Genomic DNA, 18,810 nt, shown 5'->3' on the forward strand with positions numbered 1-18,810 from the left:
ATTCAAGGCTGAGATAGACAGATTTTTAATCAAGAAGAGAATCAAGGGTTGTGGAGAAAAGGCAGGAAAGTGGAGCTGAGGATTATTAGTCAGCCTCAATCTGATTGGATGGCAGAACAGATTAGATGGGTTGAATGGCCAATTTTTGCTACGATTTATGGCCCTACATGGTGGCCTGTCTTTTTATGGGACTGTGTAAAGAGAGGCAATGTTAAAGATGTGGGCTGGAGGGTTGTTTTTGGTTTTATTTTCATTAAGCTTTCACTCCGTTCCAGGGCATTGGTAGCAGGTCTTCTGGCCAAACCCCATCCATACCTGGCAGCCTACTATCTTGGTTGGCCCAACTCCCAGAAAAATCAACACCGTGGAATAAAGATCCAAAGCTTGAATCCTCTTTTTGTTCAGATTGGGTTTGTAGAACCAGGAAATATCTTATTTCTGTGCTCCTGACTGAAGAACAAAGTCCACTGCTGAATATGAGATTCAAACCACCCCTAGTCTGTTTACTTAGCAAGCAGCTGAGTTATCAGGAAAATCCTGAGTTCAAAATAGTTCACATTTGGTCATGCTTTGGGACCAGGAATCTTGGCCACGATTCTGTTGTATATGAAGTTGTGTATAACACTTGATGAGCAAGTTAGGGTTAAGTAGCATCTATGAAAACAAATCCCAGGAAGGAGCCAAATCTTTGGAGCAGTGACAAAGTTGGCTGAGAAAATAGACAAAAAATAGCAAATATCAACTCCTACTCCAGATTTTAAAGTTATAGTACTGTCCAGAATGTGCAATTAAATCAGCTTAGTTTAAAAGGACAACATTTCAGTTGTGCAATCATAATAATTTCAAATGCTGAATGTGAGGTGTACTTGCGAAAGGTTTGTGCAACTGTTAAAGGCACATCTAACTCTGAACAACACACTTGCTGCTTTCTGTTTAAATGCTGGGGACAAGCCAGCTTTAATGGAAAGATTGAAGCCCCTGCTGAGGATGATGTCATACATTTCTCATGTGAGAGTTGTCTGTGCTTTTGATGGATTTTTTAAAATCCTGTGGTGGAAACTATCTGGGGTTCTGTAACATGAACTCAGTGCGTCTTGGGGAATCGTGTGAAGGAGAGGCACTGACTATAATGTTAAGGACAAACCTGAAGGGTGAAAGGAGCTGCAGTTTGAACAGGATGTTGGCCTGGACGGTACTAAGTCTGCTTATAATTCAAATGCCAAGTGTCTTAACTTTTCCAAAAGGTAAGGCTCAAAACAATTTAATGCATGAAAGATACATTAAATTATGGGTACATTGATGATCAGACTCAGCGCAGCAGTGTGCCAGAGCTTCACGCAGGACTTTGAGCAGCTGTGAATTAAAGAATAGGACTCTAGAGTAACAGTGAGCTATGGCTTCATATGGGGCTCCAAGCCACAGACACTCAGGGCTTCACCCAGGGCTCTGAGTAGCAATGAGTCAGGGTTTCACGCAGAGCTCTGACCAAGAGAAAGCCAGAGCTTCAGAGGGTTCTCTGAACGGCGGTGAGCCAGAGGGTCACCAAACAACACTGAGTCAGAGCTTCAACCCGTTAACTGAACAACCGTGAACCAGAGCTTCACAGCGCGCTGAACAACAGTGAACTAGAACTGACTCTGAACAACAGCGAGCCACTGCTTCACACGGGCTCTGAGCAGTAGTGAGCCAGAACTTGACACGAGTTCTGAGGGACACTGAACTAGGGCAATCACTCAATGGGCTGGAGCGTCCAATCATTCTTTCATTTTAAAAGGTGCTTTCTAGTTCGGAAGTGTAGGGAGGACAGTATAATTGACTTCACATGCAAAGTTATGCTCTTGATGTTGAATTTCAGACTCATGGTAAAGAAATGCCCAATCATTATTTCCAACTTAGTTGTGAGATGCTCCTTCTGCTGGTTGTACCTTCAATTTAAATTAGCTGTGCTAGAAAGGGTATTTTATTTTTAAGAGAAATGTCATGGTGGATCTTATACTGCCTTGGATTGTGGCTTCTAGACTGGAATCATTTGTGGTTGTGAAACAAGTAATTAATTACCTTCAAGAGCTGAGCCAATTGGCTCTAACTTCCCACTAATCTGTTGAATAGGAGAAATATCTTATTACACTGACTTTGTTTCATTTTATAGTTAAGATAATTTGGAATAAAAATTATCTTTGCACTTTACTCAGAAAATGATGTTGGTTTGATCGACACTATTCCTCTTGATCTTTGAAGAAATATATCCTTGAGCCTGCTCTCCCCTCTACCCCATGTCCAGTATACATCTTGTATGCATGTCCCTAGCCTAAAGGGACAAACTCCCAAACACTGTCAATCCCGAAATCATGAAAGTCCCATATCCACTCAATGATTGAATGAATGATGATTTATTGTCACTTGTACTCTACAATGAACCAAACAGTAAAACACAGTGATAAGCTCCAACTGTCACAACAATCCTACACCATTTTGAACAGTTTAAGAATAAAAAGAATAAAAAGCCATGGCTGAAAGAGAGTCTACTTCGTTCTGCGGCCTTGTCCATGAACCCTGAACCCTGAGCTGACTTACCAATGACAACTGCACCTCTGCACCTCTACTGCCTTGCTGCTGCCTGCACCGGACTGATCAATGTTCGAGTTGCCACTTTTCAGGTGCCATCTCTTCATCGCTGGGCCCACTTTGCTGAATGGGTGCTGATGCCAGGTCCCGTGCTGGATCCACACTTATCCCCGGATTTGGGCCTACCACAACCAGGAGCTGCGACCACCGTCTCGCCAATAACTTGGAGACACTAGCTCCAGGCCTACCACAACCAGGAGCTGCCACCACCACCTCGCCAATAATGAGGACACCTCAGCTCCGGGCCTATCATAACCAGGAGTTGCCACCGCCACCTTGCCAATAACCAGAAAACCCCAGTTCTGGGCCTATCATAACCAAGGAGTTTATGGCTCTGCTGCAACGATGCCACCACTGCCTCAACGCTGACCTGGAATCCTTACTACAGGCCTACCACACTGCTACTTCACCAAAGCCTGGAATCTCGGATGCCCAGAGTCCCTGGCTCCAGGCCTACCACACCCAGGAGTCACTGGATCTGCTGCCAGCCCAGGCCAGGCCACCGCCTCACCGATGCCTGGAGTCCCCACTCCGGGCCTACCACACCGCTGCCTCACCGATGCCTGGAGTTCCCACTCCGGGCCTACCATACTGTCGCTTTGATGATGCCTGGAATCACCAATGCTTGGAGTCTCTGGCTCCAGGCCTACCACACCCAGGAATGCCTGGATCCGCTACCAGGCCAGGCAGCAGCCTCACCAAGTGTCCAACTCCAGCCGCTGTCCTCCATGATGTCACCACTTCAGCTGCTGCTAACAGGAAGTAGATGAAAAAGAGAAAGAAGACAAAAAGGGTAAGGAAAGAAGGGAGGAAGCAGCCTGTCTGGAGCAAGCAGACCCAAGACCCCAAACGCTGCCTACTTTGCCGGCGCTGCCATCTCAGAGGAAAAATCTCACTGTAATTCCTTGTGTCCATTCTCTATTGCATTGTCCATTGCATGTACAATCACTGTCATTCTGTCTGCTCATTCTAGTCCCATGTCTACTTCCTGTCAGTCAGAGTGTCCACTCACTGAAGTCCTGTGTTCACTCAGTGTCATTCCCTTTGTGAAGTTAATGCAGGCTTATGTCCTCTCTGTGACAATCCCTTTGTCCATTCATTGCAGTCCCAGATTGAATCCGCATAACTGCCTGTGTCAATTCACTGCCATTCCATTTCCATTCACTGTCACTCTATATGCCCACTCACTGCAGTCCTTGTGTTTACTCAATGCAGTCCCATGTCCACTGACTTTCACTGCCACTGTCCCCTCACTGTCACTCCCTCTGTTTATTCATTCTCATATCCATTTAGCACAGACCCAAATGCACTCACTGTTACTCCCTGTTGACTCATTGCATTTTGTTGTCCACTTCACTGTTGTTCCCTGTATCTCTATATTGTCATCCCCTGTGTTCCTACAATATCAGCTTGATCACTTGGTGGCACTCAACTCACTGTAGGTCCCATGTTTTCATACTGCCACACCCTGTTTTCGTGTGAACACATTGTCATTCCTTGTGTGAATTCACTATGGTGCCATGTTCACTCACTTTACTTTCTGTATCTACTCACTGCAGTCCCATATATACTTGCTATCACTTCCTGTGTTCACTCACTATAACCTCATGTCCACTAGTCGCCACACAGATGTAAACTCTTTGTCATTCCATGTTTCCATTCATTTGCAGTGCCATGACCACTCACTGTGCCTTCCTGTAGCTTCATGCTACTGTTCCATGTTCTGTTACTCTCATTCCCATGTCCACTCACTGTCACTCTCATGTCCATTCAGTGTCACAAGCTGTTTTCACTGTCTCTGTGCACATTTATTGTCACTCCTTGCGTACTCTCCCTGCAGTCTCATGTACATTTACTCACTCCCAGTGTTCAGTCACTGCCATTCCCACGTCCACCTCCTGTTATGTACATTAACTTTAATGTCCTGTGCCAACTCAGGGTTACCCTCACATCAATTTAATATCATTTCCTGTGACAGTTCACAACAGTGCATTGTGCACTCACTGTTACTTCCTGTTTCGACTCACTACAGTCTCATGTCTACATCTCACACTTCGATGGCCCTTCACTGTAGTTCCCTCTGTAGTTCCATGCCAACTCACTGTAGGCTCATGTCCACTCACTATCACTCCCACTATCTTGTCATTGTTATCCAACATCTGATTGTTCTGAGGAAGGGTCACCAGACCCAAAACATTAACTCTGTTTTTGCCTTCACAGATGCTGCCAGACCTGCTGAGCTTTTCCAGCAACTTTGTTTTTGTTCCTGATTTACAGCATCCGCAGTCCTTTCGGTTTTTATCTGATTGTCTTACATCCGCTCATGTCAATCCCTGTGCCTACTTACTGCCCCTGAAGGTGTCACTTACTTCAGTCCATCTCTACCCACTGCAGGCTCATGGTCCACACTGTATAGCCTTATATCTACTCACAGTCACTCATGTAAACTCCTTGTCATTCTCTGTTTCAATTCACTGCAGTGCCATGACTACTTACAGTTCTTTCCTGTAGTTTCATGCTAGGATCCATGCCTAGTCACCTTGACTCCCTGTGTCTGCTCACTGTCACTCTGTGTCCACTCTTTCTGCGTGCACACACTATCATTCCCTGTATGCTCTCACTGCAGTTTTGTGACCACTCAGCTGATTTTCTTGTGTCCACTCACTGTCATTCCCTGTGCTCATTTCACTGCAGTGCGATATCCACTTCCTGTCATTTCCTTTATCTACTCACTCGCTGTCTCACCATATGCCACTCACTGCAATCTCATGTCATCTCAACATCGTTCCATGTCTATTTACATCAGTCACATATATACTCAATGTTACTCCCTGTTTCCACTCTTTGCAATGTCACATTCATTCACTGATATTTTTTGTGTCCATTCATTTTCACTCTCTGTGTCCACTCATTGCAGCCTTGTACCCACTCATTACAGACTACTGTCTGTATCTGTAACCACTCAAAGCAGTTCCTGTGTCCAGACACTGCAGCTCCATTTTCACTCACTGTCACCCCCTGTGTCTACCCACTGCAGACTTATGTCCAATCACTGGTTCCATGTCCATTTGCTGTCACTCCCAGTGTCCGCTCACTGTCATATGGCCACACACTGTAGTACCATGGCCACTCACTGCGGCCCCATGTTCATATGTTGTTGCTACCTATGTTCACTTACTGCAGTCCCATATCCACTCACTGCAGCCCTCATGTATATTCATTACCAATTAACTTTAAGGGAGGTGATGACCCAGTAGTATTATCACTGGACTGTTAATCCAGAGACCCGAGTAATGTTCAGGGGATATGGGTTTGAATCCCACCATGGCAGATGGTGGGATTTGAATTAATAAAAATCTGGAGTTAAGAGTCTAGCGATGACTATGAATCCATTGTCATTTGTCAAGAGAAACCTATCTGGTTCACTAATTTCCTTTGGAGAAGGAAACTGCCATCCTTGCCTGGTCTGGCCTACATGTGACTCCAGACCCACAGCAAAGTGATTGATTCTTAACTGCCCACTGGACCTGCTAGCGACGCCCTCATACTGTGAATCAATAAAAAAAGTCTCATTTTGGCCATTCATTCTACTTCCCTGTCCACTCATTCGAGCCCCATGTCAAATTATATGTGCACCCTGTGACTACTCACTGGTAGCTACCCTGTTCATTTGCTGCTGGCCTCATGTTTTAAATTGTTTTATTGAATTGCTTTTGGAATGTGATCATTATTGATTAAGCCAGTATCTATTCCACTTTCTTAATTTCCCCTGAGAAGGTAGTGGTGAGCTGCTGCTCCTACTATCCACTCTCTGCAAGTCAGGACTCATTCACTATGAATCCAGGTGCCAAGTCTTGCCCATTATTACTTATTACTAGTTTCAGTATCTAGTCACTGCCTCTCTGTATCTCCAGCCAGTGCCAATGCCTGCTCCAATCACTGCCAGTCCCTTGTCCAGTCATTTCCTCTCCTTTGTCCTCACTGCTAGTACCTGTCCTGAATTCATGCCACTCCACTTGTCCAATCACTGCTCAACCAAGTACCCAATCACTGCTTCTTCCCATTCCCAGTCATGGCCAGTTCCATATCCAGTTAATAGAAATCCTCTTATCCAGGGAGTTCCCATATCCAGTTATTGCCAGGCTTGAATCTAGTAAATTCTCCTTCCCATGTTTAGTTATTTACTGTCCTCATGTCCAGTCACTGCTACTCTCTGTCTTCAGTTACACCCTACCCTGTGTTCTGTCATTGTGAATTCCCATGTCTACTCAAAACAGTTCGAAAAACAATTAAAAACATGAGACCAGCAGCAAGTGGACTGGGTAGCTACCAGTGAATAGACATGGGATGCACATGTAATTTGACATCGGACTCAAATGAGCGTACAGGGAAGTTGAATGAATGGGCACAATGAGGTTTTTTTATTCATTCACAGTATGAAGGCCCATCGCTAACAGGTCTAGCATTTATTATCCATCCTTAATTACCCAGAGGTTGCGGTTCCTCCTGCCCCAGCATTGCTACTCACTAGGTCAAGTCACTGTCAATCACTCTGTCCAGTCACTGCCACTCCCTGTGTTCAGTGGCTCCTTCATCAATGTCACCTCTCTTTCATTAGTGTCGTGACCTCCATTAGTACCACTTCCTCCTTCATCAATAACATTCTTTCTTCCATCTGTGTCACTTGCTCCTCCAAAAGTCACTCTGTCCTCCATCAGTGTCACACGGTTGTCCATCAGTGTAACTCCCCATGAGGGGGAAAGAAAGTAAAAAAGCTCAGGTGTTTTCACTATAATAAAGTAGGCCTCATGAAATTGTTGCGTTGGTGGTTTAGAAAAAGCACTGGGAAGACGGATGTGGGAAAACAGGATAAGCCAGTGAGTTTTGTTGAAATGATAAAGGAAAGCACATTAGAAGCTAAAAAGCTGCAAACGAATATACAACCTGATTAGGGGTTGGTTGAGAAGAAAGTACCAGATCTCTTTAAAGAATTTACTTGCATGGGTAAGGTTTACTCATGTATGACAGGAGGATTAGGTAAAGAAATTAAGATTTTCAGAGATACAGGAGTAAGTCAATCTTTGGTGGTGAGAGATGAGGAGATGTGTAATTCAGATGGAGTATTGCCAAAAAAAAAGTGGCAATACGTAGAATTCATGGTGAGAAGAGCAGTGCTCCATTATATAAAGTGACTTTGGAAAGTCCGGTGAAAATTTGTGAAGTGGTGGCAGGAATAATAGAGAAATTCTCAGTTCTGGAAATACAGTTTATCCATTGTAATGGTAATGGATCACAAGTGGGAGTGATGTCTACTGTCATTGAAAAGCTAGTGGAAAATTAGGCGACTGAGGTGTTACAGGAAGTATATATAGGAAGGGAAACGATGGCCTAGTGGTATTGTCACTGGACTATTAATTTGGAGACTTGGGTAATGTTCTGGGCGACCCAGGTTCGAATCCGACCACAGTGGATGGTGAAATTTGAATTCATACAAATCTGGAGTTAGGAGTCTAATGGTGACCATGAACCATTGTCAGAAAAACCCACCTCGTTCACTAATGTCCTATAGGGAAGGAAACTACCATTTTCACCTGGTCTGTCCTACATGAGACTCCGAATCCACAGCAATGTGGTTGACTCCTAACTGCCCTCTGGGCAATAAATACTGGCCTAGCCAGCGAGGCCCACATCCTGTGAATGAATACTAAAAAAAAATCCTGGGAATTTTACTGACTGTGTGGTGACATGGTTACAAAGCCACAGATTGAAGCAGGAGGAGAAATCAAGGAATAAAGATAAGCAAGTTAAAGTGCAATTATCAGAAACTACGTATGATCAAATGGTTGAGAGAAGAAAAACAAGACAGGTAGAGGACAGAGTGGATATTTTTAGTTGAGAGAAATTAGCTGAATTACAACAGGAAGAGGAAAGACTAAAGCAGTTGTATCAAAAAGCATACACAGATGAAGAATCTGAGTGTATCCCACAACGTTGCTATCTTAAAAATGAAGTCTTGATGAGGAAATGGAAACCATCACATATTCAGACAGATAATAATTGGGCAGAAGTTCATCAAGTTGTATCACTGGTCGGTTCTAGAAAGGAGGTGTTACAGGTAGCACATGATTTACTAGTAGTAGGTCATTCGGGACTAAGGACAATTCAAGAAAAAACACCTCAACACTGGGGCCCCACAAGGATATGTACTCAGCCCCCTCCTGTACTCCCCTTACACTCATGACTGTGTGGCCAAATTTCATCCAAACTCCATCTACATGTTTGCTGACAGCACCACTGTTGTAGGCTGGATATCAAACAATGACGAGACACAATATAGTAATGAGATAGAATGCTTGGTGACATGATGCAAAGATAACAATCTCTCCCTCCATGTCAGCAAAGCTAAAGAACTGATCATCGACTGCAAGAAGCAAGGAAGAGGACACACTCCTATCTACATCAATGGAGCTGAGGTGGGGATAGTTGAGAGTGTCAACTTCTTAGGAGTGATGATCACCAACAATCTGTCCTGGACCACCCACCTTCCTGCAATGGTCAAGAAAGCACAACAATGCCTGTCATCCTCAGCAAGCTAAGGAAATTCAGTAAGCCCATAAGGACCTTCACCAACTTTTACACTTGCACCATAGAAAGCATAAGGATCATAAGAAACTATAGAAGGTTGTGAACACATGCCAGACTATCATGCAGGCCAATGTTAAATCCATTGACTCTATCTACACTTTTCGTTGATGTGGAGAAGCAGCCAACATCATCAAAGACCCCTCCCATACCGGTCATAATCTCTTCCAACCTCTTCCATCATACAAAAGCTTAAATGTACTTATCCAAAGGTTCAAGAATAGCTTCTTCCCTGCTTTTACTAGACTTCTGAATGGAACTTTCAAATTTCAAATCTAATGTTGATTTTGCTTTTTGTTCACCACCTTTGCAGCCGCAACTTTATATTACTTACTCTGTCCAATCACCATATGATCCTTGTGTCCTTGTATGTCATGATCTGCCTGTAATTCACACGAAACAAAATGTTTCATTGTACTTAGGTAGATGTGACAATAATCAAATCAAATCAAACCAAAATCAAAAACATTTTTATTTACCTGGACTGCATAAGGATGTAGTCGACTTTTGCCAGGCCTGTCACATGTGCCATGTAATTGGAAAGCCTCGGGCAATGATAAAAAAAGCAGTCCCTATAGTCAGTCCCAAATTTGAAGAACATTTTACAAGAGTCATAGAAATTTACAGTACGGAAACAGACCTTTTGTTCCAATTCATACACGGCAACCAGATATCCTAATTAATCTTAATTGTCTTGAGTCTTAATTGATTGAGTAGGATGCCTACCTAAAACAAAATGTGGGAATCAGTATTTGTTGACTGTAATAGATATATCGACGAGATTTTAGAGGTCATTCCATTATGCAGTATCACGGCTAAAAGGATCGTAGAAGATTTGCTCAAATTTTTTACCAGATACGGACTATCCACAGAAATACAATCAGATCAAGGGTCAAATTTTACATCAAAATTATTCAAGGAAGTTATGGGTAGTTTAAAAATAAAACAATCGAAACCCACTGTGCACCATCCAGAATCTCAAGGAGAATTGAAAAGGGTGCACCAAACTTTAAGAACATGTTGAGGGCTTATAGTCAAGACTATCTAAAGGACTGGGATAAAGGAATTCCATTTGTGCATTTTTCAATTAGGGATACACCTGGTGAATCAACTAAATTCAGTCCATTTGAATTAGTTTTTGGGCATGAGGTGAGACGACCACTGAAATTAATGAAGGAGAAAATGGTGAGTCAGAGTAGAAAGACCACACATTTGGACTATGTGTTAAATTTTAGGGAAAGATTAAATAGAGAGGTGAGTTGGCTAGACAGCATTTCAACTTAGCATTGCATATGATGAAACAGGAAGCAGTCAAGAGATCAAAAGTTCATAATTTTACTAGTGGAGATAAAGTGTCAGTGTTACTCCCAGTGGTAGGTGAACCTTTAAAGCCAAATTTTAGTGGGCCTATCAAATCAAAAGTGGCCTTATCAAATCAAAAGGAAATTGAGTGAGGTGGATTATTTGATAAGGTTGCCAGATAGAAAGAAATCTCACATATGCTCAAAAGATATTTTGATAGGGAAGGAAAGCAAAAGGAGAATGTGTTACTTGTTACAACAGAGTGAAGAACCAAGTTCAGATTATTCTGAATTGGACATTCCTCAAATTAAATTGGACAATGAGGCAGTTCTCAAAAATTGGGATAATTATTGAGTTATCTTCCAGAGGAAAATCAAAATGACCTGAAAGAGTTATAACAATCACATGGGGAGATATGTGGGAATAAACTGGGAAGTACTAATCTAATTACACATGATGTAGATATAGGAAATGTTCCAATTTAACAACATCCTTATAGACTTAACCCTCTAAAATTGGCACAGGTTCAAAAAGAGATTGAACGCATGCTCAAAAACAATATAATCAAAGAGCTTTGCAGTGAATGGAGATCATCCATAGTAATGATGCCGAAACCAGGTGGTACCCAACAATTATGTGTGGACTATCGCAAAGACAGTGCAGTTACAAAATCTGATACATATCCTATTCCACATTTGGAAGACTGCATTGAGAAAGTGGGACGAGCAACTTATATTTCAATGTTCGACAGAGGATATTGGCAGGTTCCTTTATCTGACAGAACTGAGGAAATTTTGGTTTTCATAATGCCAAGTGGACTGTACCAGTTTAAAGTCATGGCATTTGGTATGAAAAATGTGCCAGCCATATTTTAAAGACTAACAAATAAAGTTATTTTTGGATCAACCAATTTTGCGGTGTATGTTGACAGTCTGGTGATTTTAGTCACATATAGAAGGAACGTCTAGAACATTTTTCCAAATTGTTCGATCAACTTCAAGAAGCAAGCTTAATGATAAACCTAAGAGCGAGTTTGCAAAAGTCCAATTCATGTTCGTGGGCCGTGTCATTGGACATGGACAAAAGGCCCCACAGGATATGAAAACAAAGGTTGTTATCATTTTGTCTTCTGCTATTTCTAAAGATCCACTCTGTGAAGGCCCGAGAGAATTTTCTATGCTTCAGTTAGAAGTCTTCTAAACTCCAGGAAATATAGGCCTAGACTACACCTCCTCTTTTCATTTAAAAAAGAGATTAGGTGAAATAAGGGTCATGAGTATCTAGAATTTTCTTCCTGAATAGGTGATGGAAGCAGAATCTTTAAATATTTTTAAGGCAGAGGTAGATAGATTCTTGTTAAGCAAGGTGGTTAAAGGTTATTGGGAAAGCGGGAATACAAATTTGAGATTGTAATCAAATCAGCCATGATTGCATTGGATTGCAAAGCAGGCTTGAGAAGCTGAATGATCTACTCTGGCCCCTAACTTGTGCATTCATAAGGAAACCCCTTGATCCTTGGAACCAGTCTTTGTTGCAATCCCTTCAATGCAAATATATCCTTCCTTAGGTAAGGAGACCAAAGCTACACACAGTATTCTACGCGTGGTCTCATTAATGCTCTCTCTAATAGCTGTAAGACTTCTTTACTCTGATATTCCATTGGCTTTATAATTAAAGCTAACATATGCATAACTGTTTGCTGAACTTGCATGTTGACCTTCCGATGTGTGAGGAAACCCAGGTCTCTCCAAATATAAATGTTTTTGACCTCTCACCATGCAGATAATATTCTGCTTTCTTTTATTACCAACCAAAGTGGACCAAATTTACTCTTCACCATATTGTATTCCATCTGCCATGGTGTACCCACTCATCTTACCTATATGTCTTTGAATCATAACCGCCTGTTGCTTTTCCACCCACAAACATTCTACCGTCAGTTATTACACAGAGGAGTCGCTACTTGGCCACTCTAGCTTGCTCTGCTGTTCAACAAGTTTATGACTGTTTGAATATAGCACACTCAGTTTCCTTTTTCAGATCATAATGTAAATTACATATAGTCCTGTACCCCACAGGTTACAGCCTGTCTATTTTCTGTCCATAAATCAACTTTTAATCCATATTATTTGATTCCTAATTTTGTATAGTAGCCTTTTGTGAGACAACTTATAGAATGCTTTTTGACCATGCAAAATATTACACTTATTGATTTCCCATATCCATCCTATTTGTTACATCCTCAACAAAAACTCATACAGTTCTGTCAAACATTAATTCCTTTTCATAAATCTGGGTTGGCTCTGAAAATCATAAAATGATAAGCAAATTATCATTTAATACCATTAATTTCTACAGTCCTGTTTGTTATACTGATACTTTAAAGTTCCTCATTTTTGTTAGACCCTCGATTTCCCCATTATTTCTGAAATGTGTTGTGTATCTCTTGGCATGAAGACAGGTACAAAGGACCGAATCTTACAATTTTTTTTAGGCTGGGTGTCAGTTTTGTCAGGTTTCATGCAGGGTTACTCCTAATAAGACCTAACAAGATTTCTTGCTGTATCCTACTAAATTCACCTTATTAACAACGTCCCCACCCTTATGGCACCCCTTTCACTTGTTCTAGCCCCATTCTACTACTCGCCATACCTGGAACTACTTGCCACTGCTGGATTATCCTGGAACGGACTGGCACCGTTGGTGCTGGCACCAACTTTAAAAGGCCATTGTGCATCCAGACAAACACTGTTAGTCTAGAGCTACCCTGGATGGTTCCTGATATTTGGCCTAGACATGGCAGACAAGAGATATTTGGGGCTACATCTTGTAGAGCAGGAACCTGGAGGTCCTAGTAGACAGGATGGTGCAGATGCAGGATGTCCTCTTTCCCCAGAAACAGCAGAGGAGGTCATGACACCAGACCATGCTTGCCTGGTTCATGGTTGTCCCCTGGGTCAATGAAGTCTCAGCCATCTGGAGGAATGCACAGCAATGTAGTAAGAAGGCCAAAGACCTTATCTCACTCTGTCAGTGTAAATGCCAGCATCTTATTTTTAACGAGTAACTCTTTCTCTGCTACTGTCCTCACCTCTCACCAAGGTTCCTGCTCTGTCATTTTTACTGTTGGCATTTGTTGTCGCCCACACTAATGTCAGCAGCACTAACTCTGCATGCCATCTATGCATCCTATACTCTTACTTGGGACACCACCCCACTTGCATCAGTATCACCAGTGCCACCAACTTTCATCACCCTTAATAGCTACCTCCCTCTCATTCTACATGGAAAATGGCCACAGTAGGGCTGAAAGACATGTGGTGAGCTGCCCAAGGGGCTCTTCACCTCTTGAGGAGATGATCCTGTCTCTAATTGTCCTGAATAGTTAACTGTTAGTTTCCAAGCTGTTGGACAGGTAAAGGATGCTACCCTTGACTTACTGTGCCATGTCCTCCTGAGTGAAGTCTGTTTGCCTTGACTGAAGATTGATGACAACCAAGACAAGCTTCTTGACCTTTGGCTATGCTAAATAACACAGTGATACAGCAATACTCTCAGCCCGGTATCTCTGGCTAAAGGGCAAAGTACAAACAGGCAAGGCAAGGCAGGGAACCTGTGAGTGTCCAGGTAGGCTCAGAGTGACAGACTGCTATGATTTGGTTTGGTTTGGTTTGATTTGATTTGATTTATTACTGTCACATGTCCTAAGATACAGAAAAAAAGTATTATTTTGCGTGCTATCCAGGCAAATCATACCTTACATATGTACATCAAGGTAATAGAACAGAATGCAGAATATAGTGTTACATCCATCGGGAAGATGCAGAGAAAGATAAACTCTAATATATGAGAGGTGCATTCATAAGTCTGATGACAGCGGGGAAGAAGCTGTTCTTAAATCAACTGGTACATGTTTTCAAACTTTTGTATCTTTTGCCCAATGGAAGAGAGTGGCAGAGAGTATAACCGGGGTGGGAAGGGTCTTTGATTATATTGGCTACTTTCCCAAGGGAGAGAAATGTAGACAGAGTCAATGGAAGAAAGACTGGTTTTCTTGATAGACTGGGCTGCGTTCACAATGCGCTGTAATTTCCTGTGGTCTTGGGCAGACTAGTTGCCGTACCAAGCTGTGATGCATCTGGATGGGATGCTTTCTAAGGTGCATCTGTAAAAATTGGTAAGAGTCTTTGTGAACATTCCGAATTTCGTTAGCCTTCTGAGGAGGTAGAGGCGTTGGTGTGCTTTCTTGACTGTAGTGTCGACGTGGATGGACCATGATAGATTGTTGGTGATATTTATTCCAAGGAACTTGAAGATCTCCACCACCTCCACCTCAGCATCATTGATACAGACAAGGGGATGTCCTCCTCTCTTCTTCCTTCGTATTGCTGACATTGAGGGAGAGATTGTTGTCTTTACACCAGGTCACTAAGTTATCTCTTTCCTGTACTTCTGTCTTGTCGTTTGCGATCTGACCCCTACAGTGGTGTCATCAGCCAAATTGTAAATGGAGTTAGAGCAGAATTTGGCCACACAGTCATCAATGTATAAGGAGTATCGTAAGGGGCTGAGTATGCAGCCTTCTGGGGCATTGGTGTTGAGGATTATTGTAGAGGAGGTGTTGTCACCCATACTTACTGGTTGGGGTCTGCAGGCAGGAAATCGATGATCCAGTTGCAGAGCCAGGAGCAGAGTCTTCGTCCTGGGTTTGGAGTCTGAAGATGAGTTTGGTTGGAATAATACTGTTGAAGGTGGAGCCATATTCAATAAGTCTGACGTAGGTCCTTGTTATCCAGATGTCCAAGGATTAGTGTAGGGCCATGGAGATAGGGCCACAGCAATAATTATTGTGACGGCAGGCAAATTGTAGTGGATCAAGGCAATCTGGGAGGCTGGAGTTGATGTGTGTCATTACTAACCTCTCAAAGCACTTCATAGTGATGGATGCCAGAGCCAGTAGTCACTAAGGCACGTTGCCTGATTTTTCTTTGGCTCTGGGATGATAGTGGTCTTCTCAAAGCAGGTGGGAACCTCACATTGCAGTAAGGAGAGGTTAAAGATGTCTACAAATACTCCTGCCAGCTGGTTTGCGTAGGATCTGAGTGCATGGCCGGGGGGCTCCATCAGGACCAGTCGCCTCCCGTGGGTTCGCTCTCAAGAAGGCCGACCTGACATCTGCGTGGTTGCAGTGGGTACAGGTGCCCCTGAGGTTGTCGGGGCAGGTGTTATCATTTCACTGACCTTCTGTTCAAAATGAGCATTGAATGCATTGAGCTGATCGGGGAGGGATGCATTGTTATCCATGATTCTACTCAACTTCGCTTTGTAACCTCTTATATCGTGTAAGCCTTACCGCAATTAACGTGTGTGCATGTGGTTAGTCTGAGACTCTAGTCTGGAATTGTTTCTTGGCTGCTGGCTTTGCAAAGACTGTATCTGGATTTTCAGGGTCACCTGACTTGAACGCCTCAGACCTGGACTTCAGTAGGGAGTGGATTTCCTGGTTCATCCGTGGTTTCCAGTTGGGCGACACTTGGATTAACCTCTTTGGCATGCAGTTCTTTACACACTTACTGATGAAGTCTGTGACAATAGTGGCATATTCATTTAGGTTTATTGCTGAGTTCTTGAATATGGAGCAGTCTACCAACTCCAAGCACTCACGTAGGAGCTCATCTGTTACCTCAGACCAACACAATCCAACTTTGTGTACTGGATCCTCACGCTTCAGTTTCTGCTTATAAACCGGGAGAAGGAGCACAACCTTATGGTCTGATTTACCAGAATGTAGGCAGGGGATGGAGTGGTAGGCATCTTTGATGGTTGTTTAGCAATGATCCAGGGTGTTTGGTTTGTGGACACAAGGTTCTGCGTATCCTGCTTTGAAATTTCTGCAAGAGAATATAATGTGTGTATAAGTGACTCATTTCCATGGAAATGTGTGCAATTTTCCAAACACTTGTATGAGTCAGCTACTTATAATTCTCAACAACAAAATCACACAGTGACTGGGGTATAAAGACTTCTTGAATCTCAATTAATTAGCTAGAACTAAAGCACAAATCTCCATTTCGTCAATGGTTAATGAGAACCTGGCTAAGAACAAAGACCAATACAGCAAAGGAACAGGCCCTTTGGCCCTCCAAGCCTGTGCTGACACATTTTGCCTATGGCTTGTAAAATGTGAACATTAATCTGGCCAGTTAAGCTTTTTGTCTTCCCTCTACCTTCTCAACATGAAAGGCAAATGGTTCCACTTAAAATAAATACAATAACTTCCTTTCAAACCTTGATTTAAACAGTGATGGTTTCATAATCGGTGTTGGAGCAGGGGTATATTTTGTGATGGGTGATGATTAACCAGAAGTGAGGGGCAGAACTGGTTTGTATAGGTCCACCATGGTTGTAGCAGTCTCACTGTGTAGCAGCCATCGAAGTGGGGACCTGGTGTGCTGTGCCACTGCACTGCATTAGCATCAATTTGCCCTCTTGCCCCCATATAGTGGGCATATGGCTTGTCCAGGCATTGTTGTTGTCCAAAAACTTTTGCAAAGGCTTAAAAATATTAGAAACATTTGTAAAGGCTACCAATGTTTTTTATTTGTATGCACCACTTACACCTACATTTACCTATCTCCTGTCACTGAAATCTAACTGCCAATGCATCACAGTTATATAGACGTTGATGCTGCCTCAAGGTAACAGCATTTAACCAGTTCACGATCTGGCTTCCACCAGTGCCCATTTACCAAGTCCTGTTGTGATGGGGAAAGGATGACGAGCGACACAGCTCTGAACTTCAAGGGAGCCCCTCATCAAGAGGTGACAAATCCATCAAAGTCATTGGACACATCCTTTGGGACATCAAGGTCTTTGGTCATCAGTGACTAGGACTCAGCAGTCTTCTTCAGGATACCCTCTGCTCATCCCAAATTCAATTTCATTAGTTTAATTTATTCTTATCACATGTACCAAAGTATTGCAAAGTTTTGTTTTGCATGCAGTACAGGCAGATCATAACATACAAAGATCACAGGGCGATTGAACATAGCGAGGAATACAAAGTTATGGCTGCAATGAAGATGCACAAAAAGCAAGATTAACATTAGATTTGAAATTTAATAGGTCCATTCAGAAGTCTAATAACAGTAGGGAAGAAGTTGTTCTTGAACATGTTGGTATGTGTGTTTAAGCTTCTGTATCTTCTGCCTGATGGAAGGGGTTGGAAGAGATTATAACTGGGTGGAAGGGGTCTTGGATGATGATGGCTGCCTTTCTGAGGCATCAAGAAGTGTAGAAGGAGTCAATGGATGGAAGGTTGGCATGATAGCCTGGGCTGTGTTCACAACTTTCTGTAGTTTCTTACGGTCCTGGGGAGAGCAGTTGCCGTAGCAAGCCATGATGCATCCATAAAAGTTGGTTAGAGTCGTTATGGACATGCCAAATTTCCTTAGCTTGTGAAGGAAGAAGAGGGGCTTTTGTGCCTTTTTGACCATCGTATCAATGTGGGTGGTCCAGGTCAGATTGTTGGTGATCGTCACTCCGAGGAACTTGACGCTCTCGACCATCTCCACCTCATCTCCATTGATGTGGATAGGGCATGTCCTCCTCCTTGCTTCTTTAAGTTGATGATCTGCTCTTTCGTTTAGAGATTGTTATCTTTGTACCACATCACCAAACACTCTATCTCTTTCCTGTGTTCTGAATTGACGTCGTTTGATATCTGGCCTACAACACTGGTGTCGTCAGCAAACTTGTAGATGGAGCAAAAACAAAAATTGTTGGCAAAGCTCAGCATGTCTGACAGAATCTGTGGAGAGAAATCCGAGTTAACATTTTGGATCGAGTGACCCTTCCTCAGAACTCCAGTACTTGGTTTTCCAGCAATTTCTATTTTTGTTTCTGATTTACAGCATCCATAGTTCTTTTGGTTTTTAACTCGTAGATGGAGTTTGGATGAAATTTGGCCACACAGCCATGAGTGTAGAGGGAGTACAGTAGGGGGCTGTTAACGCATCCTTGCGGGTGCTGGTATTGAGAATTGTCATGGAGGAGGCGCTGTTGTCTATCTTCACTGATTGCAGTCTATGGATCCAGTTGCAGAGAATGGAGCATAGACCTAGGTCTGTGAGTTTGGAGGTAAGTTTGGTTGGGATTATAGTGTTGAAGGCAGAGCTGTAGTCAGTAAATAGAAGGTATACAAACAGGAGGCTGGAAGAACACAGCAGGCCAGGCAGCATC

At 42.8% G+C, this 18,810-nt stretch overlaps 1 protein-coding gene across 1 annotated transcript in view; it reads left to right on the top strand.

Annotated features, from left to right (window-relative positions):
* The first annotated feature begins 1,064 nt into the window (after window positions 1-1,064).
* The window catches only part of pamr1a (peptidase domain containing associated with muscle regeneration 1a), a 139,020-nt gene continuing 121,274 nt past the window's right edge, over window positions 1,065-18,810 (top strand). The window contains exon 1 of the mRNA XM_020512965.2: window positions 1,065-1,244. Coding sequence (XP_020368554.2) covers window positions 1,079-1,244 — 166 coding nt within the window. The 5' untranslated portion in view covers window positions 1,065-1,078. The remainder of the gene's footprint in view (window positions 1,245-18,810) is intronic.

This window comes from Rhincodon typus, chromosome 17 (assembly GCF_021869965.1).
Source record: "Rhincodon typus isolate 14 chromosome 17, sRhiTyp1.1, whole genome shotgun sequence".
Lineage (NCBI taxonomy): Eukaryota > Metazoa > Chordata > Chondrichthyes > Orectolobiformes > Rhincodontidae > Rhincodon > Rhincodon typus.